The 23,620-nt window shown below is 44.9% G+C and overlaps 2 protein-coding genes across 4 annotated transcripts in view; one reads left to right on the top strand and one right to left on the bottom strand.

Annotated features, from left to right (window-relative positions):
- Positions 1-218: 218 nt before the first annotated feature.
- Positions 219-8,832, top strand: armc8 (armadillo repeat containing 8). Of its 2 annotated transcripts, none has more exons than XM_053876984.1 (22): positions 219-463; positions 1,564-1,640; positions 2,391-2,462; positions 2,571-2,713; positions 2,789-2,886; positions 3,441-3,533; positions 3,616-3,696; positions 3,765-3,840; positions 4,344-4,434; positions 4,503-4,563; positions 4,675-4,875; positions 5,118-5,213; positions 5,285-5,367; positions 5,437-5,518; positions 6,209-6,295; positions 6,372-6,464; positions 6,526-6,675; positions 7,117-7,212; positions 7,380-7,475; positions 7,700-7,772; positions 7,858-7,951; positions 8,009-8,832. In XM_053876984.1, exons 1-22 carry the CDS (start codon positions 419-421, stop codon positions 8,040-8,042), a joined length of 2,022 nt encoding a protein of 673 aa, XP_053732959.1. In that variant the 5' UTR covers positions 219-418; the 3' UTR covers positions 8,043-8,832. The 2 variants fall into 2 exon arrangements, with proteins under 2 accessions (XP_053732959.1, XP_053732958.1); XM_053876983.1 differs by having other exon boundaries at positions 4,675-4,893.
- Positions 8,833-11,400: 2,568 nt separating this feature from the next.
- kcnh3 (potassium voltage-gated channel, subfamily H (eag-related), member 3) overlaps positions 11,401-23,620 on the bottom strand; it is a 95,996-nt gene continuing 83,776 nt past the window's right edge. For both annotated transcript variants that reach the window (XM_053876718.1, XM_053876719.1), the window contains exons 11-15: positions 21,596-21,810; positions 15,961-16,217; positions 15,136-15,230; positions 15,021-15,073; positions 11,401-14,609 (exon numbers count right to left, since the gene is read on the bottom strand). In XM_053876718.1, coding sequence (XP_053732693.1) covers positions 13,767-14,609; positions 15,021-15,073; positions 15,136-15,230; positions 15,961-16,217; positions 21,596-21,810 — 1,463 coding nt within the window. In that variant the 3' untranslated portion in view covers positions 11,401-13,766. The remainder of the gene's footprint in view (positions 14,610-15,020; positions 15,074-15,135; positions 15,231-15,960; positions 16,218-21,595; positions 21,811-23,620) is intronic.

Raw genomic sequence — 23,620 nt, 5'->3', positions numbered from 1 at the left:
CGCTAAATATTCAACGACATGCTCAAAATTCCAAGTGATCAAGAATGCAGGAATCTTTAAAGACTCTTTAAAGACTCTAAAGTAAATAACAATGGCAGATAAATACGACATGCGATTCAAATTGTGACTCTCACTTCGGAGTACACGGTATAACTGTGTGTCGAATCTAATAATACTGAACCCGCCTACGTCACATATATAAACAGCATTTACTTCAATGACAAAATCCACTGTGTGCATAAGTTAGCGCTCTTATTTTCACCGCTGTCTATGTGGTTGTTAAACAACAACAAAGGCATAGCGTTAGCTGTATTCAACAGCGTATTTAAATCACTATTAATACGCTGGCAGCTGCTGTGGGGGGCGGAGTGACTGTGAAGCGCTGCGCCGGCTGGGGCGCTCAATCAGGGGAAGAGAGATGGCGTGTTTGTTGGAGGCCCCTCTCCGCATTAGTGTGCTGTCTGTGAGTGCAACTTACTTTCGTCTACTATTACAAATTGCACACGATTGTAACCGGGTCTGGGAGTATTTAATTCAGTCGATCACTCATGCCAAATAAATAGTTGAGAAGTAATGAGGTCGTTGCAACATGTAGCTCACAGACGGTCCGTCTACGTAGAACATGTGGTGGATTGTTATGGACACCGGGGTCGTACGGAGGAGCGGGCACACCGGTTGTTTTGCATGCTCACGGATTTCCCGCTCGCCTCTCCGGTGTGCGTGGTGAAGCAAACCAAGTGTATCACGTAGCTGTCAGTGTCACTCGGAATGAGTTAGCAGCTAAGTGCTAATAGTTGGAGTAGTCTCACAAGCGTACATTATCGGTGATGGAAGCACCTTCGCCCCACGATGCTCAGTCGAATATCGCGTTTTTCACAATACACAGACACTTGTTTGCACTTTAGCATTTGCAGTCATTTGCGTGAACGTTAGCTGAATGTATGACCAGCCTAGCTAGATGGTGCAGCCCTGCAGAGTGGCACCATTCAATTTTATCCAATGTGTTTGAATGAGCAGCACGGTGTTATTTGGCCTGACTGTCTTGATCATTTCCAATCTTTGTACGTCCTTTACTCCAGATAAGTTTGTATAAACGTGAAGTCAATACTTGGTGAAGCCACAGTGGGAGCTTCTGAAGAGTATTTGAATCGATTAAATCGGGGTAATGTGCAAAACAATGGTCTTGACTGACTAGTCATAAGGTTATCATTTGGTTACAGTATTACACACAATAATCAGCTAGTTTTGTTACTCAATGGGTCATGCCAGTTTCACTTGCTTCTAATCATGCGAACCCATCATTTTAGTTGTTATATTTCACAGTTATGGAGCTTATCTGTGAAGCCATAACTTTGCTTTTTCCTTGCCCCGTGTTTCCCCAGGATTTGCCTGGCTGTAGAGGAAACTGGGCACCATTAAAAAAAATGTAAACATATTCAATAGACATTAAACTTTTAATACTTAAATTGACTTATTATGGGATTAGATTACCAGATTCTGTAACAGGTACATTGTCCAAACAAGGAGAGTGAACTTTCTCTTGTTGTTTTCGTTTCCTTGCAGGAAGTCACTGCCACTAGTCGTCATTATGTGGACAGATTGTTCGACCCCGACCCACAGAAAGTGTTGCAGGGAGTCATGTGAGTTTGGATCACTTCTTTTCCTCTTGTATTTGGTCCTATAAAGCTGTCCGTTGCACTTTCTATTTGAGTGATGCTGTTTATACTTGTTACTTGTTTATTTAAATTGTCCTTCTTTCCTTGCGGTCAAATGTATATTTGCACGAGTTAGACTTTTATAACACAATGATAAAGATTACTAGTGCAAAGCCGGGTTCAAGCTCCCGCACCTTCGCAGATATTTACTATTGATTCCATTCCTAGCATTCGTCGAGTTGATTTGCAGTTTAAAGTTATTTCATGCTCCTTTTGATCACCTTTACGTACCAGTTTTGGTAGAAAAAAAACATTCCCGCTTGATTTTAATTGAATGCTTGGAATACTTGAAAATATACTCAGATGACAGCCCCAAATCTGTTAACAGATATGTTGTTTACTGTGTCACAAAATCATCAATTTGTGCTGCAGTGACTTTGCTCTTTATTTTTAACCTTGGAAGCGTTTAGCTCTTGTTACCCAACCAGCAGACTGTCACCGCCATGTGATATCACTCTCACTTGTGCAGCAAGTGAAAAAAGCAAGAAAATACATCATTAAAAATGAAATCCCCAGCCATTTAAAACACTTAATATATGAGCTTTTGGCCGCTTTAAAGGACTTCTGTGCACATTGTGCTGTTCTAGCTAAATAGCTTTCACCCTAGGGGCAGAGTGTGTCTCCCCTGCATTGTGGGTTTTTGTGATCTTCTTACATCCAGCTTTGTCTTTCCAGTGACATGAAGAATGCGGTCATTGGAAATAACAAGCAGAAAGCCAATTTGATCGTCCTCGGAGCAGTGCCAAGGTTGGTACTCACACCTCCTCCTGTCTAGTCTCCTCGAGAGCACTCTTGGTCACTGTGAGACAAATTACATTTCAGTCTTGAAACCTGACTTTTGCTTTCCGCCTCCAGGCTACTGTACCTGCTTCAACAGAGCTCTTCCAGTCTGGAGCTGAGAACAGAGTGTGCTGTTGTCCTGGGCAGCTTGGCCATGGGCACTGAGAACAACATCAAGTCCCTGGTGGACTGTCACATTATCCCTGCCCTTTTTCAGGGTCAGTGCACCCAAATTTATTCACGTATACCACCATTGAGGGCACAACTTTCATATTCTTTTCATATTCCTGCAGGTCTTTTGTGTCCCGACCTTATTTTCATAGAAGCCTGTCTGCGATGTCTAAGAACTGTCTTCATCAGTCCAGTCACACCAGTACAGCTGCTTTACACAGTAGGTGCCTCGGTTTTGATCACAAGGAGCAGACTGGGGTGATCATTGTGCTGTTTCTCCACATGCTATGATGATATTTTTAGAGTTCTGCCTAATCTTTGATTTTCTCTAAGCTCCCCAATAGCGTTCCAAAATAGGAAGTGAGTATTAAATGTGAGTTGGGTAGGAGGACGTCAGAGATGGCATGGAAAAGAGGTTGTAATTGTGGGACCACAGAGATGTGATGGAAGTGTGGGTTTGGTGAGGAAGTGGGGGTCAGGTGTGTTGGAGATGAGGAACGTTGCTTTAGTGCACCGTTTGTCGTTGGCCTGAAGGAGAGTTACCGTGTCTCAATAGGGTGATTTCAGCATTTTTCACATGTCCTTCTGGGATTATGATAGCTCAGATTATGAGCCCAGTCAGGTTTATAAAACGGGGTCAAAGTCTTTTTTTGGGTTATGACTAGTATATTTCTAGTTTTACATTACACCCAGCCACGTGTTGGGAGTTCCAATAAAAGGCCTCACAGTGAGAAAAAAAATGTGTCTGGCAGTGACAGTTTGGTTTGCTCTCAGGTTCCCACCGTGATTCCTCACCTCATGTCTCTACTGAGCCGCTCACACCGGACTCAGGAGTACATCACTCAGATCTTCTCTCACTGTTGTAAGGTATGATGTTTTGCACGTTCACTGTCAGCTGAATCACTCAGCCGAGGACTATATCAGTGAGCTAAACTTGTTTCTTCATCAGACACCGGAGCATCAAACTGTTCTTTATAACCATGGCGCCATCCCGAACATCTCCCCGCTTCTCGTTTCGCCCTCCTATAAGGCAAGTGTTTGGAGCCGACATGAACGACTCAAGCTGACCTTGATGGTTCCTCTTCCTTTCCTGTCCAGGTTCGGATGCAGGCGTTAAAATGTTTCTCAGTCCTGGCGTATGAGAACACTCAGGTCTCCATGACTCTGGTGAATGGTGAGTCTTCTAAGTTTAACTTAAGCCTTCTAATAAACACATTAGTGCCACCTAGTGCCTGGAAAATGTCTTGAATTTAATTACATTTTATTTATAAAAAAAATATATCCTGAATTATTCCTATTATTAGTGTAAGTGTGAAGTGCCCCTTTTTTGTTATTTTTTTGAGTGTCTTGTTACTTTTTTTTTTTTTTTCATTTATATATGTAGAATACTCCCTCTTTAGTCAGAACACTGGGTCTTTAAAAAATAAAAAAATAAAATGTAACCTTTAATTGAAGAATAACAATCTCTCACTTGCATCCCAGAGAAGCTCTTTGGCAACATGTTTCCCAAAAACAAACATTTATAGCAGGACATATGGACAGACAAAGATTAAAAAAAAAGACGTTTGGATAATGCAAAAACTGTTCTTCTGAATCAGCTCCACTACTCAACAGAAGTGGGAACGTTTGTGTCCTGACTGCATTTGTTTTACTCGACTTGTGTTTGTCGGCCTGCAGTTCTCGTGGAAGGCGAGCCGCTCTCTCAGGTTTTTGTCAGAATGATGCAAAGGGATCAACCCATCGAAATGCAGCTCACGGCAGCCAAATGGTAAATCCAGCTGCCAAGCTTTCACTTCACGCTCGCCGCGTCTGACGTTTTCCCTCCTCCTGTCCCAGTTTAACCTACATGTGTCGAGCCGGTGCCATACCCACCGACGACAGCTGCGTGGTTCTGAAGGTGAGCCCTCCGCAACTACGCCTTTAATGGTCATCGTGCTCAGAGTGAGAGGAAATGTCTGAACGTGGAGCTTTGTGAATTTAAAGGTGGTCCTCTCCCTCTGTCTGTCAGACGCTGCCCTGCCTCGTGCGGATGTGCAGTAAAGAGCATCTGCTGGAGGAGCGGGTGGAGGGCGCCGAGACACTAGCCTATCTGATGGAGCCAGACGTGGAGCTGCAGCGGATCGCCAGCACCACCGACCACCTGGTGGCCATGTTGGCAGACTACTTCAAGTACCCAAGCTCGGTTTCAGCCATCACTGACATCAAGAGGGTGCGTCAGTGGGCAAGGGTGGGCCATTTGTATTACTGTGCTCCCATCACACTGCAGGCTTTGTTTATGAACTGCTGTGATGTTAGGACTTATATCTTATCTAACTTTTTATATCTATCTAACATTTTTTTCTCTAAAAACCTTCGCTCTCATCTGTTGCTGCTGTACTTACTGAGACAGATCTGAGTCTTTTAATGTGTTGAATTCCAACTCCTCACTCCTGACACTCTCCTCTTCTTCAGCTGGATCACGACCTGAAACACGCTCACGAACTGAGACAAGCTGCTTTCAAACTTTACGCCTCGTTGGGCTCCAACGACGAGGACATCCGCAAGAAGGTGTGTAGTCCTGCAGCGTTGTGTTCACTGCACACCTGTGCGCTGCTGAGACCCGCTCGGTTTGATTCCAGATCACGGAGACGGAGAACATGATGGACAGGATAGTCAGCGGCTTGTCGGAGTCCAGCATCAAAGTCCGCCTGGCAGCAGTCAGGTACAGCGGCTGCCAGGTGAAGCATGAGTGATCTACATGAGCGTTTCTGATTTGTGCTCACGCTTCCAGGTGTCTCCATAGTCTCTCTCGGTCGGTGCAGCAACTGAGGACCAGTTTCCATGACCACGCCGTTTGGAAACCTCTGATGAAGGTTGGTGAAGCTCTTCAGATCTAGTTATGTCAGTGACCTGCCAAACAAACAACACTGTGTTCCTTCAACAAGCCAAGGTTTTGAATGCAGGTCCAGTCGGATCCTTTAGAACAGTGATTCTCAACCATAGAGCCGAGGCCCATGGTTGGGCCGCGAGCGCCTCCTAGAGGTCCCCTTAAAATTAATTTCAAAATGTTATGGCGATACGTTCATTTACACTTACTTATTTAGAGTTTATTTTGAAAATATAATGCCTTATTTCCTTTTGTTTTATTATCCTAATTTTAATCAGAATGTTATCTAGCATTTTTTTTTTCAATTTTTTCAACAGTTTGCTTCAAGAGTATTTTTTTTTTTCTATTTTTCTTTAGTAAATTTGATGTATATGACTTACACTTCGTTCTGCTGCTGGTTGGACTTTTCGATGACAAATATCTTTGCGATAATCACATGGTTTCATGTCATTACACAAGGTTTCGGTTTGTTTACGTGTAAGTAGATTAAATATGGTTATTGATCACAAATGAAATCATGAGTCAGTTCTATTATCTGAATGGGCCCCGGACCCATTTGCTCTGGGAAAGTTGGGCCCCGAGATCAAAAAGGTTAAGAATCCCTGCTTTAGAGCATTGTGGAGACGTGTAGCACTGATGCCTGGTTTGACCACAGCCTCTCTGTTCCTGAACTTAGCTGCTACAGAATGCTCCGGATGAAGTCCTGGTCATGGCCTCGTCCACACTATGCAACCTGCTGCTGGAGTTCTCACCGAGCAAAGAGGTAACAGTCCGACCGCACCGGCTCGTGTTCAAGTTTGGAACCAGTTTGTGTCACAGCAGCACGTTTTCTCCTGCAGCCCATCCTGGAGTCCGGAGTGATCGAGTTACTATGCAGTTTAACACAGAGCGAGAGTCCGGCGCTGAGGGTCAATGGGATCTGGGCGCTGATGGTGAGAAGAGCATCCCAGAGTTTCAGGCGCTGTGAGTGAACACGGCGTCCTCTCTGCACAGAACATGGCGTTCCAGGCCGACCAGAAGGTGAAGGTGGAGATTGTTCAGTGTCTCGGGACAGAACAGCTGTTCCGTTTGCTGTCGGACTCTGACACTAATGTGCTGATGAAGACCCTTGGCTTGCTGCGAAACCTGCTCTCCACACGTCCAGTAAGTGCCACCACAGGATCTCGAGCTGAAAACATTTCCACAGCATGACAGCGCTCCAGTAAGCTCTCCACTTCAGGACAATGCTTCAGTAATCTCACCCGCTGATCTCTCTCTAGTGTTCTGACATGTTGGTAATGTCGGGGAAAGTTAGGACCTGGAGAATAAGAGACAGTTGAATGTTGTTTCTGTATTCAGTTAAAGTTCCCTTGTTCTGCTGAGAGAGCGGGACTCAAGCGTGCGATTCTAATGGGCTGCTGGGTTTGATGCCGATTCAGCCGGAGGCTGTGAGATGTGATGGAGGTGACCGTGTGAGTCGGCTGTTTTCAAGGGTCTAGTCAGTGAGGGTCAGAAGATTCTCCACTGATAAATATGCAGCCCCTCACTGGACACGCAGCGACAACCTGGAACTGAATACTGATGCGGCCTTGTTCTGCTCGGCAGCACATCGACCAGATCATGAGTTCTCACGGGAAGCAGATCATGCAGGCAGTGACCCTCATCTTGGAAGCAGAGCACAGCGTGGAGGTGAAGGAGCAGGTGAGGTGGGGAAGACCGCGCGGGCAAACCCGGGTCACTGGGACTTTCTTCTTTTAGTAGTGCACGACTTCGCATGGACTGAATCAAATCAATTTGTTTGGTATTATATGTCGATTTTATGATGACTATTAGAAGATCTGAAGCTCATCAAGTCTCTCCTGCTGCAGACACTGTGCATCCTCGCCAACATCGCGGACGGAAACACGGCCAAAGATCTCATCATGACCAACGACGACATGCTCCAGAAAATCAAGTACTACCTGGTACGGTGTCTTGCTCTTAGTCCAGGTCTTGGGGAGTGAAGGAGGAGGTGTGAGTTTGAGCTGTGCAAGGCTAAAGGTTGTTTGCCTCACGTTTTCAAGTCGAAACCAGTCAGGTGTGAACTTGCTGCTGACACTGTTCCAACTCGTTTTGTGTGTGTATGCTGAACTCACACACTCCGCAGCACCTCCGTGTATGTGTGTTCAACTCGCTTCTCTCCCTGCAGGGACACTCGAATGTGAAACTGCTGCTGGCTGCGACTCTCTGCATCTCCAACCTGATCTGGAACGAAGAAGATGGTGAGATCAACCTGAGTGCATCAGTTACATTCACTCCCACGTGAGAAGCGATTGATAAATAAGTGACGTTGAAATGGTGTTCCAGGGTCTCAGGACCGCCAGGACAAACTCCGGGAGATGGGGTTTGTGGACATTTTGCACAAACTCGCCCAGTCGCCGGACCCCAACCTTAGTGAGAGGTGCGCCGCTGTAATCTGATACAGAAATGAGGGAAATAACCGCTGGTTCTTCCTCAGGGCGAAAACGGCGATGCAGCAGTACCTTGCGTGACCCCCGGGAGGCAGTGTTTCTCCGCTGCCAGTCTGCTCAGCAATCCTTGCAAGGACGCCGTCTGTGGTGGTCACACTGACTGAGACACCTTCACCTCGACCCAGCCGGGCCACGTCGGACCTCCGAGTCGTCGGCTGTCAAGGGTCGATGACGCCGGTTTATTTTTGAAGTGATTTTTTTTTTTTGTTTTAGAACTGCAGAACCACACCTGGCTCTGGTGCTACTGGACTCCAAGATGGTGGAGAATCTCCAGAGCAGGACCGTCTGACATGAAATGTTTCCTGCTTCTGACCCTTTTTTTAAATGAATTTTGCCGAAGGCTTTGCAAATGACGTGTTTAGGACAGACTGCCCACTTTGGAGTGTTTTTTTCCTTCTTGTGGATACATACCTCGTAAATATATAAATATATATATATATAAAGATAAACGTATAAATATATATTTTTGGAATCTTGCTCCCCCTCCAGTTGGTTTGTTTTTATCCTTCCCCACATTTTCCCACCCTCTGCGTGCACTGTATCATACCTGTAACCATAGGAAATCTAACCCCGAGTTGTTGACTCGACACACTGATCACCGGATTGCAGAATCTCACCAGACATTTTAACTGTGCTCCCTCTTTGGTGTGTGTTTGAAAAGGGACAAATGGAATTCTCGCAGATGATGCAGGAAAAGTGGGCAAACCACAAAGGTAGTCCGTGTTTGTGATGATCCCGAGAATTCCAGACTTTCCCGACGCTCTGATAGGAACGAATGTCATCACTGAAAATACAGTTATGCAGACCTGAAGGTTAGACTGTGTCGTGTCTTGTTTTAGCGTGACTGGGGTTCACCATCATCACGTAGGGAACCAAACCTGGAAGGTGTGAGATATCGGCTCATTCTCGTTGTGTGAATTCCCCGAATGACAAAATCAGTTTGAACTAGAAAAGCCCTCCTCACCTCGTCCAATAAAGAACCCTTAACAGAACTACAACTTAATGCCCAGACTGGGAATTGAACCCGTGCTGAATCCCAGCCCCTACATCCCAGAGGAGTGTGGCAACCTTAAAAGTGTGTGTATCGTGTGCTGAACACCTGAAGTGATGGCTAAAAAATGAGATCATTTCCATCACTGACAAACCAATACTGTTGAAAACTCAATATGAAACACACTGAGAGTGAAAACAATACATTAACCTTTTGCTGGTGACAGATGATATAAATTGAATGTGTCTTTGACTAAACTTACAGCCAAAACGTTCAGTACTCAAGCACCAGTCACTGACATTTGCCTCTAGAGAAGGGTCATACTGGGTCACAGTTTCCACCACGTCTGGTGCAGCGTACATTTACGTAAATGCAAAACTCAACACTAGTTTTATGAGTTGTCGGACAGAAGTCAGCTACTAAAGCAAAGGTTTCCATTTATAGAGAAAAAAAAGACATATAAACAGCTGCCGAGCTACAGTGGCCAACACCTTATGAGCCATCATAATTTATTAAACTTAAAAATATATAACTCAAGGAAACTAAGCATGGTTCAGCAAACACATCTGACACATCTGAAAACAAGTTAAGTGTTTTGCAATTTATATTTCTGCGTGACTTTGTCTTAAAGGAAACTATTATAAACGGCTGTATTTCATCAATAAATAGCAATTTCAAATGAATACATCTGATGTCAATATCGCAAAAATACAATCATACAAAACCAATTTGACTCCTCCAAACTGTGCACCCAGATGGTTCAATAAGGCACGAGACGATTGCATATTAAGAGACGTGTGGCAGCGCCTGTGGAATACCAGCGGTAACAAAATAAGCAAATAAAAGTAGAAATATGGCAAGTGGACATATAAATGGAAGTCAATGCAGAAATACAAATGGAAATACACTAAACTATTTCTGTTCATTTGAATGAAACTCCCCGTATATTCTCCCCGTAAGTCCTACTTTACGCCGAACCACCACACACTGGTGTAGAAGAGTAGAAACAGTGAATAATATACATAATGATATAACAAATAATAGTAATAATAAAGTAATAGTATGTATCGCTCATCCATTCCACACCATTTCACCATTACCATTTAAAGTAGATCATTTAAACTATACAGTGCAATGACAATAAAACAGCCTATGTGAAAAATCTACTAGAAAAAATGAATAAAACACAAGTTTAGCTACCAAATACTGTATTATTTTCAATCAAACTTAAACTGTTAAATTAATACATATACGTTGAATTAATAATTTACATTAATTTAACAGTGCAATCATTGTGGCATTATTTGAATACATATTTTACTGCCAGTATAATAATGGTTTCTAGATAGTAGAAGTATTCAGTGCTGCGTAGTCCCATGATTAGTTTTTCAGTGAGATACCTGGGAATTACTGCCACTTCTCTACCGGCAGAGAGAGTCTTTTCAAAGGCAGGAGAGGTTCTGAGCAAAAAAATGTGTGCACGTTGAATTACATTTATAGTGGTTGTTAACAATTAAAGACATTATAAAATGAATGTTTTATTTTTTTTAGTGTAAATAAATAAATAAACAAGTAACTCATCCTTGTATTCAAGGAAGCTATGATTAGGTGTAGTCACATACATATCGGTATCGGTATCGGCGATACCAGCCTGAATATTGCTCAGTATAGCATCGGAAGGGAAATCTGTGGAATCAAACATCACTATGCCGATGTGAGGGGATAAAAAAAACATAATAAATAAACAGAAATAAAAGCTTGTGTATTAATTTCCACTTATAACTAGTTGTTGTCGTTGTTATTTACAATTTGAGTATTTCCACTTTTATTTTCTCATTCCTCACTCTTGGTATTTCATGTCGCTGAAGCTGCGCGTCCCCCACAGGTAATAGACCGACATGACATCTGGCGACTGTAGAGCGCTCATCAAATAAATATGAATCAAGGAAAACAATGTGTTCACGTTTCCAATGTTTTGATGGAGTAGGAGCTGTTATCCAAAATATTCCACTTGGATCTCAGTGGTGGTGTAGTATGGGGTCAAATAATTCAGACGGTTCCAAGGTATCATGGTGCGGAACGTGGGAATGTCGGATCTGGTAATGCTGAAAAACACACCCAAAAAACCAGCAGGAGGCAAGGTAAAAAACAACACCTCTTTATTGTTGAAAGTTGGTCTCCTTGGTAAAGTTTATGTAACAGCAGTCGTTAATAAAATACATCTGACGCCCCGGAGACCCTCGGTCCAGGGCGGGCAGTTCATCCTCTGACCTCAGCAGCTCAATAGCAGGCACATTCATCATGCAAAAAAGCTGTGACATGCATTTCATATTCAAATCCCCCCGTCACCCCCCCTCCCTCCTCCCTCCCCTCATTCACCCCCCCAAAACCAGATCAGAGCCGCGTGTCAGCGTGTGACTCTCCATACAGAAAATAGAGAACAGAAATCTGACGTATATATTACAAGCAACATGGTTCTGTTCTTTACACACGAGCTGGACCTGCTGGGGAGTCGTGGTTGCCTTGTCAAGAAATGAAGTTTGTGAATGCTACATAACAAAACGAGCAGATATCTCTTGTCCCAGACTCTGAAGACGACTCTCCCTTCTCGCATGCCAAGGTGCACAAACCTTCAGTTCGATCAAAATATATAAATAAAATGCTTCATAAATAAATAAATAAACTTGTAAATAAAGGTGCACGTGTTTCCGCAGGTGAGTCAGATGGCTTTTCTTTGTCAATGTGGGTTCAAATGCCGACCTCAGAGGCAAGCGGCGTGTTTACGTGGAGAAGGCACGAATGGCTGGATGGCTAAAGCTCAGGAGTGACAACAATGGGGCTGTGTGCGGCTGCACCACCTTAATATCTGGATTAGAACAGCATCCATCCTGATCACCTCTTCATCCTCAACATCGTGTCCTGATTCTCAAATGTACACCTTTCAGAATCATGTTGACTTCAGTTGAAATTTAAAGTGAAAATGCTGAATTTTCATGTTCATATTTAGCATAATCTTTGGGTTTAAAAAGATCAGATTACACCATTGTGCGCTGTAAACTTGAGATTTATTTGAGACTCGGTCGACTCATTCATCCAGTAAAACTGGTCATAACTTTTTGAGAATCAGACAAGCGTTGGAGGATGAAGAAACTGTATGTTAAATACACACTAGCAGATCGAGACTGAATTTTTAGATTCATTTCATATGGGTCTTATTCATAGCTGAGCATTTAGGTTGAGCATGCAGTAGTAAAATGCACCTCTGAGAATCATAAATGAAGACACAAACCCAACAGATCAGGCGGGGAGGATGCTTACAGAGTTTAGCCTTTCAGTGTGTAGGTGCACAGCTCGCAGCCCTCAGCATGTGTGAGGATAAAGGAATGATCTGATCCAAACACTAAGGGCTCTAGTTGGGAGTTTGTAAAAGAAAAAAGACGAACATTTTCAGGTTCTAGATACACATATCTGGGCTCTGAATGTGTGGATGTCCAGCCACCTACAACCTTTATCATGACTCTCTGGTGGATGATTGAAAACATTGTAGTGTTGGTGTGAATATTCAGACTCAACAGACAGATAGCGAGGTGCGAGGGTGATTCACACATTTAGTCTGGAGGGACTGGAGCAAGGAGGAGTTACATTCCGAGTGTGAGGCAGCAGGAAGCTGTCAGAGGACAACACAAGACGCCGAAATCTTTATTCATCTGAAGCCAGGTTTGTCGCCGATTATATTCAGAAAGTTTTTGTCCTCTTATACCAAATAATAATTGAGTATAGAAATGTCACCACATGGACAAGAAATTCTGAATCATGCTGTTGACATTCACTGTAGCTTCCGCCTCCATACTTAAATGCCAGATTTATTTGATCCTGAGCGACAAGCACTTCAGGGTCAGTGTTGTCAGGGCACTTCTCAAATGCTCCAAACCAGTGACTCCATCACTCTTGTAGCGTTATTAAAATGGACATTTGATAGGTATAATTTTGTCTTGCTAGAACACACTACTGCACTGCAGCCGCTGAAGCTAACTCAGGACGTCAAGTTCAGTGAGCTGACAAGCTCAACAATGTTTTATTCCGCTGTGGTTAGGAGCTGGATGTCTTGCTTCAGCCTTTAAATTCCACTCACCATTGACTCCTATCTGTCACTTCAAAATGAGGTCTGTAACATCGACAGCTCGACTGCATCAGGCTTCAACCCATGCAAGAGTCAGTTGTGAGGAGAGCTCACTGCTTTTATTTTGAAGGGCAGACTTGCTGCAGAGGAGCTGAGGACTGTCCCAGAAGAGTGTTTGCCGCAGCATTTTATGAATAACCTGCAGATGTGGGACCTAAACAGAACCATAAACCCTTCTGGAGTGGCCGGGGGGACAGTGAGAATCGAAGATTTATGGGATAAAATGACAGATTATGGCGCTTGACCGTAATCGCACTCAAGAAGTAACAAATGTCTGAAGAGGAGTCTATAATTTTGGTGAAATATTGCAGAAGTGTTTGATCAAACGGATTCTTTCCATGTTTTTTTTTCCAATATTCTTCTCAACCTCTGCCGTTTGGATGTCTGAGGAAAGCACTACAGATCTCATTCTCACTTCCTCCTCCATGTCAACTGTCCTCCAGTGACACGTGTTGAGCTGAGAAACTGTGATGCTACACTTGAGTCTCTGTAAGACAAGTTGTGCTGTTTGTTGTTTGACCCTTCACGTGTGCGACCAACCCGCCTGCCGCCAGGTGATCTCTGCTACTCCAGTTCATGCTCCTGGCTCGTCCTCGTCGATGAAGCTGATGTGCTCTGTGGACGATATCCCTCCCCCTATCTCAGCACCCCACTGCTGCATCTCCATCTCCTGGGGTTGAGACGCCGCTCTGGCTGGCCTCTGGTGCTGTGTGGAAGTCCGACTGGTGGAGTCTAGAATGGTGGGCAGAGAGTGGATGGAGGGAAGGTGGTGGAAATTCGGGGATAAAGAAGAAGAAGAAGGCCTCAGGCGAGGGTCTCCGGGTGATGATGTCAGCGATGAGGGTGCTGAGCAGTGGGAGAACCGAGGAGGAGTGTCCTGGGAGGGCGGTGGGGGGAGGAGGCCCCTGCTGGAGCCGCTGTCCAGCCGTGAGGGGTGAGGGCCCTGACAGGGGGACAGAGACTGGGAGGAGGACAGAGACATGGAGAAGGACAGCGATGGCGAGGGAGTGTTGGAGACCAGAGGAGGCTGCTCCTGCAGTGAGGACATGAATATGCTGCTACTTGTGGAAGTGCGGAGGCGACCCACAGGGTCCTTCAGGTCACCAGCAGGGGCCGTAGAAAGACCCTGCAGTGACATTGTCGGGGGTGAACGAGGCCTTTTTGGTGTATGAAGCGTCGGCTGAAGGCATCCTGGCAGATCCACACCCTCCATGTCTCCACTGTCCAACAATGAATGGTTGTCAGGTCTCTGGAGGGGCGGGCAGGGAGGGGTGGGGGCCACGTTCGCGACAGTGCTGGGGGCAACATTTGGCATCACGGAGGGCTGCGAGGCTCTCTGCAGGAGGGGCTTCAGCATGTTGGTCATTTCCTGCAGCTCCAGACTGAGTTTGGAGACTTGGCTGGAGAGGCTGTTCATCTGAAGACAGAGAAATTCCACCACACACCTGTCAACACTCGCTCTGTAGGATCGTCGTATCCACATGTGGACCACATGTCAAGGCAGAAACATTGCTGTCACAGATTTATCTGTGTAAGTTTGTCCGACCCACACCAAGCCAGGAGGGCATCTACCCACCTCTGACCTTTCACACGCAGCTCATAACAGATGAATATTGCCAAAGACTCTTCACATGTTATGTTTATGATGCAAGTGGCGAACTGGTTGAAGCTCTGACTCACAGATGTCCCCTCTCTACACACTCAATAAGAGACATCGCTTGTTTCCTGGACTGTTAGTATTGATTTCTCACCCTCTGAAGAAGTTGTGACATGAAGCCACCACACTTTTGTGCTGACAAACCATGTGGCAACAGAAGTGAGAACTCACCTCCTCAGTCAGTTTGGACACGCTCTGCTTGATCTCCGTCGACTCCCGGAGGCCTGCACACAAACACATCACGTAACAATCTGGGTCGTGGGACGGCCAAGTGGATGTGTGTTACCTGGGTATGGAGATGGGGGCGCTGCAGGTGACACACTGGGACTGAACTCAAATTTGTGTGAGGAGTTGCTCTCCGCTTCGTTCCCGTCCACAAACCTTTGCAGGGAACAGAAGCGAGGGAATCAGCTGTAACATTATGACTAGTGGTGTGACTTAAACATTTAATTTAATTTAATTTAATTTAATTTAATTTAATTTAATTTAATTTAATTTAATTTAATTTAATTTAATTTAATTTAACAGTTTGCTCTCCAGACAACAGGGAACCTTTGTAAGTGCAGGAGTTCCTGGACCACACTGATGCACAAGACACGTGGCAGCTAGGATGATAACAACAACAACAAACATGGAGGAATCCCTGAACAAAAGCAAACAAAAGCATCTGTTTGCTTTTGTTCAGGGAGGTTTTTCACTACACAATGGCCAGGGTTTCCACTACTCTGAATGGACTTGAAATTCTTATGAAATTGAAATTCTTATACAAATATTTCCAAGACATTAAAAGAGCTTTAGTTTAAATAAGGTGATATAAAAACGTATTATGACATCACTGGTCGCTTTAAAACAAGAATCCAGAGTTATTGTTTGGGTTTTCCTGAGCAGCCAATGGAGCAGGTTATATTTCCAGAACCCTTCATCACACTGCAGTGGGAAAAACTTGATACTTTCCAACAGCACCTAGCAAGCGGTTGCCATGGCAGCGAGACACCTCTGCTGCGTCGTGGACTGCAGCTGCAGGAATAACTTCAGGCTCTCATTGTGTGATTTCCACTCATAATGGTCACACTCCATCTAGCAAGAAAGGTGTGGGGCGAAGGTGTGATACCTGGGGCTGAGTTCAGGAGAGACGCTGCTGAAGCTGACCAGAGGAATCTGCAGGGTGGTGGGCCGGGGGTGGTCGGACGGGGGGCGGAACGGCCTCGGGGGCATCAGAGGCGACCTCAAAGGTGAGTTGAGTCCCCGGCTGAGCCGCAGAGGCGAGCGAGGAGCGCGGGACACAGAGTTCTGGTCTTCATCGCCCTCTTCATCCTCACGGATGGAAGCCAGCTTCTTCACCAGCCCTCCGTTGCTTTCCCAGTCGCACTGAAGGACAGCAGAGAACAGGTGCTGCTGTTTACAGAACAACTGGGGTCAGAAACGATTGGTAAACAACTGTAGTGGCGTAAATAGGCCAGGGGGTGGCGCATGGACACAGGAAGTTCGAAGAACGGGGATTAAATATTTAGATCAGATTCAGAGGACATTTATCACAATATAAGAGGATTGTTTCGTTATTCCCCTAACAGGGCCGGTAAATAAGATAAATCACGCTGCGTTAAACTTCTAAATATTGTTTCATAATTTATTAATCTGAAGCAAGCCGATGATCATAATGTATTATTTAAACAGTGTGTTCACTCTAACCGTCTTGATGCTAAGAAACAGATTAAAAAAGTGGACTCACAAATAGCTATAGACGGATGGTATCAGGATGTTTACATGAAATCATTACATTGCAATAGAACTTCAACTGAAGCAGTCTGATAATCTTATTTGTCTCCTTCCACTCACCTTTATCTAAACAAGAAAACACTTTCAGGTAAATATTGCATGGAATCTTTGAATCTTGAAAGTACATCTTTGGATATACTTCCTCAATAAACGTCTCCTAAACTGCCGATCCAGTTTTAATCCAGTCCAGATGCTCACTTGCAGCCTATTATGTTTGATGCACAGTGAGCAACATCCAGGTTTGGAGATGCATCAGCGTGGCTGAACGTCCACACAGTGAGCTGGGCTACTGAGGAGTAAGCAGCTGGGGATACTATCTTTGTGAGCAGCTTGATTCTTCGACAGTAATTTATTCCTCTGCTGTCGGGTCCAGTTCTGAAGCGCCCACAGTTCACACAGGTCTCTGCTACTTGACAGTAAGTCCCATTGGGACAACTTAAAAATGCGAACATATTCATGTACTAAATAATTTTTTGTATTGCTGATGCTAAAAACAAACGTGTGAAACTGTTTTGTCATGCTACAGTGATCCTCCAGTGCCGAAGCGTACTTCTGCACCAACTCAGACACATGCCCTGCAGAAAGGCTGCCCATCAGCTCCATCCCGGATTAAATAATTTAAGGGATTTGCAGTGTTGATACAGCCTTCTTGAAATGTCCAGAAGAAAACAACTCGCTGAAATATTCTGGTCACGAAGGGGCCAGATACGAGAGTGAATGAATCTGCTGCTTCTCAATGAAGCTTACATGTTTGAGCAACTTTTAAGCGAATAATCTGGTTTTAATGAGTCATTTATGCAAGGCTCAGGCTGCTGGTGTGGAGGGTCATTAAAACCCCATCAGTTCTAAGAGATAGTAAAGCGAACATTTGGGGTGTTTAACAAACTGAGACCAATAGACGCCTGGGTTTAATGCCAAAATGAATGGCTTAAGATTTCATGAATGTATTCATCTCATCATGTGGCTCGTCCTCTCGTGTGTCTTTTACATATCATCCCGCTTCACTACCACGATCTCTGCCTGCTCAGCATTCTCCTCATCACCCCCCCATCTTCCCTGCCCTCACACACCCCAGCACACACACATTCCTCCCCCACGTGTGGCACCGTGGTGTATTTTTAGCCCTCTTGTTCTAATCTTAGCTCACAGCTCCAGAGACATGCGAGGAGCTCTCCGCGATGCGGGGGTGTGATAAGTGTGCACTTGCCACATGTCTGCGTGTTCTCGTCTGAGCGCGTGGGTGGAACAGAAGTTTGTGTGATGAGGTCTGGATGTATACGGGGATCAGGGAGTCACTGGATGCCCCTGCACCTGTAAAGACGGCCGTGTAGAGATGTCCTGACACGCTTTCCTCGTGTCAGGCTCTGAGTGCTGACAAACACCGAATGTTTGAAGCTTCAAATCTCTGCAAAAATCTTGCAATCGACTTCATTCATCTACTGACTGTGACTGTAGTTGCAACACAGAAGTTGAGACACACTATTGATAGCTCGAGGCAAGGGTCCAGTAGAGCTGTGGTGTAAAACACAATGCGATTCAAATCAGGGAAAGTGCAGCAGCTCTTTTGAGTCAAGAGTTTTCTTGAGAAGGTACTAATATTTGACTTTTTGATTCATATTTACAGGCTTTCCACCTAGTGTTCTGGTCCTCCAATGAATGAACGTGTCATTCTCCGTGTCAGTGCTTTTATTTTGTAGTTCCCTGGTTCTTGTTTTTCTGTTTCCTGTCTTATGTGTGTTGCCCTTCCCCCAGTGTTGGAGGCACACAGCTGGGAGCAATTCCCTGGATCAACCTTCCCTTCTTCCAGTCTACTGTGCCAGATTGTTGCTTCGCTTCTTCCAGTGACGTTCTCCCTCTTGTGTTATTGTTCCTGTGTTGAGCGATAGTATTTGGATTGTGCATGCATGATAGTTTTCTGTCGCCTTCTTAATTTATTATTTGTTTTTTGAGTTTTTATTTTGCTGTGTTCCTCAGGTGAGTGTTTGTTTACTCACACTTTGCTTTGTCTATTGCGTGCGTCCATGTCCACCACCTCGACCTTTCTGTTCTTTGGGCCTTGTGAGTTTTACCATGTGTGTTTTTGTTCTTTCCTTTTCTTTACCTTTGACTTTGACTCGTCTGTTTTCAGGTTTTTTTTTCCCTCTGCGTGCTCGTCTCCTTGCTACGGGTTTTGGTGGCGCCAACCTTGTTTCCTCGATCATTGTTCTTGTTTGATTTTTGCTAATTGTATATTAAAACATTGTATTCCTTACTTTCCTGTGTTCGAGTCTTCTGTTGTCCGGCACGATATAGCACTTGGGTCTGGTCCCCTGAGCCACCAAGACAGAATGATTTCATTCTAAACCTGTCCATGGTCCGGTGCTGTAGGCCATGGCTTTGCCATGTTCCAGCTTCCCTAGATTTGATCGCGGAGTTTCCATTTGAAATCCATATGCGAAGAGATTGATAAAAGCTCAACAAAAAAAGTATTGGAACAATAACATTTCTCTGCTCTGTTGCTTTTCTATCATATTGAGGTTGGAACAATCAGCTATATTCATGAAACATAAGACATTGTTCACAGCTGTTGGGTCTACTTATTCAGTGTAGCACATTACACGGAAGTAGAAACACTATGTTGTGTGCACTTTATGCAGAACTGGGTTCACTCACTGGAGCGTACTGTGCAGAATATGATCACTGCTGTCTCAGATATTGTGATTGAGTTGTTTTAAAACCTCAAATGAATTAGATAAGTTTTGGAGAGAAGCGGACGTGTGGAGAAGAGGGACGGAGGTCATGTAGGACAGAACATTAGAAATGGAGGCACCAGACTGAAAGAAGGTGAGGAAGATGACCATTTAGGTTCATGGCTGAGATAAAGGCGGATATGAAGAGGAAAGGTGTGGATGGAAAGGATAGAAAACACAGGACGAGGTGGTGCTGAAGAAGAAGACCAGTGTAAGAATGTTGAAAACTTCTTTGCTCTAATCCAATCGATTTACACAACACAAGAGTGAGATTACACCATCACAGTTGCTGAGGAAAATGGATTGATGTGTTACTTTTAGAACATTGGCTTGATCAAGTATTTATCAGATTTCCTCCTAGGTTGCTCCCAAACTTCCATTCATCTGGTGGTGGAGCTTGTGTGCGTGCACTTGCAGGTGCATCCCACTGCTGGCCCACACTCTCTTTCTACTGAAGGGATTTGCATGCGTCACCGTGGTGGACGTTCGCAGACCTCAGAGATGGACAAAGGCGGCTGGTGCATGTGTGAGCATGCAGCACTCCAGAGACACACTGATGTATGGACACATTTGCAGTGTGCTCACACTCTGCAGTAATTGCATGCTGCCCCGCAGAGACAAAGCACTGCAGTGGGAAAGGAGGGATTAAGAAAGAGAAGAAAATTAGATGGCAAAGTCCCCCCTCCCAGCTTCACACACACACACACAGGCAGACGCACAGCCCCCGCCTCCCTCTGTCTTCCCTGCGCCTTGCTCTCGTGCTTCTTCTCAGCTGGCTGGGTTATTTATATCGAGCAGGATCCAATCTTAGCAGCAGCTGCAGGGGACACATCCAGCGAGGGAGAGCCGTGCTTCCCCCCTGCTCTATTTTTAGTAACGGGACGGCTTCAAACAGCAGCACTGAGCTATTCTTGTCCCCGCGCTTCTCTCACGCTGCCGCTGCACCAGCCACAGACACGGGCGCCGTGTTTGTGTGCTTAATGGAATGCAAGAAGCCTGCTCAAGGCGAACCTTGTCAAATGGTCTTGTATGTGAATATGAAATGTGATGGGAAGAGGTCATACTGTTTTGCTTTTAGACGCGCAGACTACAAATCTGCACTGTTTAAATATGGATTCGACGTTCAAGGCTGCTGCTGAAGTGATGAGGCCGGTCTGCTGATTCTGATGTGCATTTATAAACACCGCTCGGGCGTATTACTTTTCTATTCACAAACACTGCCGTTGTGTTTACACACTATTGCGTGGCATTTATACAGGCCGATGTTTATCCTGCGGTGTCATTTAGTGGAAACTTAAATTCAAGGCTCCTGGGTTGTCACTCGTGCTGTTCCCTGTCACAGAATGCAACCAGGAATTTAGTATTGCACACAGTAAGGTTGAAGCTCAGCACTCAGGATCATTTTAGGACAAGCTAGTTCAAAGAACACGTGTGCGTGTGTCTGGTTGATCCTCACTTTTGTGGGACCAATTCTTGACAAAACACTTTTCTTTTCTTGTGCCAATGTGGGGACCATTTAGCTGGACCCCACAATTCCAAGCCTCATTTTGGGATGAAGACGTCAAAATAACTTGGTCATTATAATTGGATTTACGTTTGGTTCACAGTCCTGGTTCAGGTGAAAAAGGCTTTTTTGGATGGTTATGTTAAGGATGAAAAGCTGGGGAAAGCATGATGTCAATGAGCGGACCTCACAATAATAGAAGTACAGACGGGTGTATTTACTTGTTTAGCCTTGTGAGGATCTTATGCCTTTGTGGGGACCATTGGCTGGACCAATGGGGATAAAGATGTCAAAACAACTGGGTCATTACAGTTGGGTGTAGGTTTGGTTAAGAGTCCTGGTTAAGGCTAGTCATTTGTTTTGGATGACTAGGTTTAGGGTGAGAGGCTGGGGAAAGGGTTAAGGAAATGAGATACCTCACAATGTCCCAAAGGATACCAATACAAATGTGTGTGTGTGCGTTTGTGGGCTTATTTATCCTACCAATTCTTGACATAACACTATCCTTGTGAGGCCCATCTGACTTTGTAGGGACATTTGGCTGGCCCCAACTTGAGGATTAAAACTTCAAACTAACTGGGTCATAAGTTTGGCTTAGATCCTGGTTAAGGTTAGCCATTTATTTCGGGTGGTGAGGTCTCGGTGAGAGACTGGCGAAAGCACGAAAGTCAACGAAAAGTCCCTACATTGTATAAAAACATGACCGTGTGTGTGTGTGTGAGAGGGTGCTCACTCACGTCCGCTCCGTGGCCGTCCCTCAGGTTGTACGTGAGGTCGTGCTGGATCTCACTGATGAACTTCTGGGCGTACTCGGGGTACAGGCGCAGCACCTCACGAAGGCCCTTCAGGCTGATGTACTGCAGGTCACAGTATGTCAGAGCCTTGACGTTGGCGTTGGTCTTGATCACCTGCTCCTTCGTGAGAGAGTCCGAGCCGATCAGATCTCCTTTACCTGTGGTGACACACTGTCATTGGCACGTGGACAATGTGGGTCATGCATTTTCATTCCTTGGGTTTCCAGTCAAAAATTTGAAAAAGTTTTCCAAGTCCTCAGTAAATGTGTTAGACAGTGTAGGCCAGACATCCTTGTCCTTGTTGACAAGCAGGGCAGCCCAGCCTAAACCTGTTTTTCTATATTAATATTGATACTCTACATTCCAAACAACAATACAATACATTACAATGTTGTATGGTTTGGAAACAGTGGCACTGAGGAAAAGACAGGAGGCAGAGCTGGAGGTAGCAGAGATGAAGATGCTGAGCTTCTCTCTGGGAGTGAGCAGGATGGATAGGATCAGGAAGCAGTAGATCAGAGGGACAGCACATGTGGTCAGGTGTTTAGGAGACAAAGTCAGTGAGGCTAGATGGAGATGGTTTGGACATGTACAGAGGAGAGAGAGCCAGTACATTGGTAGGAAGATGTTGAGGTTGGAACTGCCAGGCAGAAGGTGGAGAGGAAGGCCAAAGAGGAGATTGATGGAGGTGGTGAAGGAGGACATGAGGTTTGTAGGTTTGAGAGAAGAGGAAGATGGAGGAAGATGATCTGCTGTGGTGACCCCTGAAGGGAGAAGCCAAAAGAAGAAGAAGACTACATTCCAAACAAAGCAAAGGGAAGCAAAGAGGAATGAATGGAAATCTTCAAACTTCATTTTGTTCAATCCCTGTCCTTTGCCAGCATCATATCACTGAGATGACACTGGAGCATGAAGTCCCAATTTTGTGCGCACCATTGCCCATCTTCTCCTCTGGAAACCACTCGCTCTCTTGGCAGCGTCTTCCAAGGCTAACGTGTTTTTGAATGTCACAAATGGATCTCGGCTACTAGCTGCCGGAATGTCATGGAACAATTAATTTGAATTTCAAAGCTCGCCGTGGAGGAAAAAGCACTAAATTAAGTGCTGGGCATCAGTCATGCCGTTTTCTTTGGCATGACTGACCTTGAGGGAGGAAGCCGGGTCACTCGGAGGACAACAAGCATCACCTGGTCACTGAAATTTTCATAAATTATTTTGACAGAAATCATTCTTTAGTTTCATCTCTCACACACGCTAATAATAATAATAATAATAATAATATCCATACTACTTCCTTGTTAAATCCTTCGCAAGGGTAACAAAAAAATGCACAACATGTCGGCATGGAGCAAATCTGGGGAGGAGGTTTGGGCAGTTCCAACACTTGGACTGGATCACCTGCTGACTCTTTCTTAGCGGAAGAACATGCACCACACAGTGCTTTTCATTCCTTCCAAGTCAGGAATCACCACTGAGCAACGACCCATAGTAACCCTCACGCAGGTCATGAAGCAAACTCTTATCCCAGTGGGCACAAGGGCTAACTCCCTGTTACATTGCATGAGCTGTGGAAGTCAGTCCTATGCTCCTTCCATTCCTTCTTCAGGACGGCTATGGAGGTAAAAGGATGAGTAACTTATTGCTTTCATGCACAGGCGCATCTGTCACGGTGGGGGGTGTATTCTGAATAACATTCTGAATAATGTATGCACAGCATTATGAGATAACCACTGCAATACATGGGAACCAATGCATCCTTGGAAGCTATCGTGAAACTTTACCTAAAGCTAAGGACCGGGCAGCAGAAACAAGCCAGTGACTTGGAGTTCAGAACAAAACTGACTCATCAGACAGTTTAGTCAGTGTGATTAAAAAAAAAAAAGAAGCATGTGTGAACCTTTCACTTAGTCATGATACTGTAGCAAAAGACAGTGGTAATGACAAACGTACATTCCACCCACAATTTTT

Source organism: Synchiropus splendidus, chromosome 10 (genome assembly GCF_027744825.2).
Source record: "Synchiropus splendidus isolate RoL2022-P1 chromosome 10, RoL_Sspl_1.0, whole genome shotgun sequence".
NCBI classification, from domain to species: domain Eukaryota; kingdom Metazoa; phylum Chordata; class Actinopteri; order Syngnathiformes; family Callionymidae; genus Synchiropus; species Synchiropus splendidus.
This window is presented reverse-complemented; position numbering and strand designations above follow the sequence as displayed.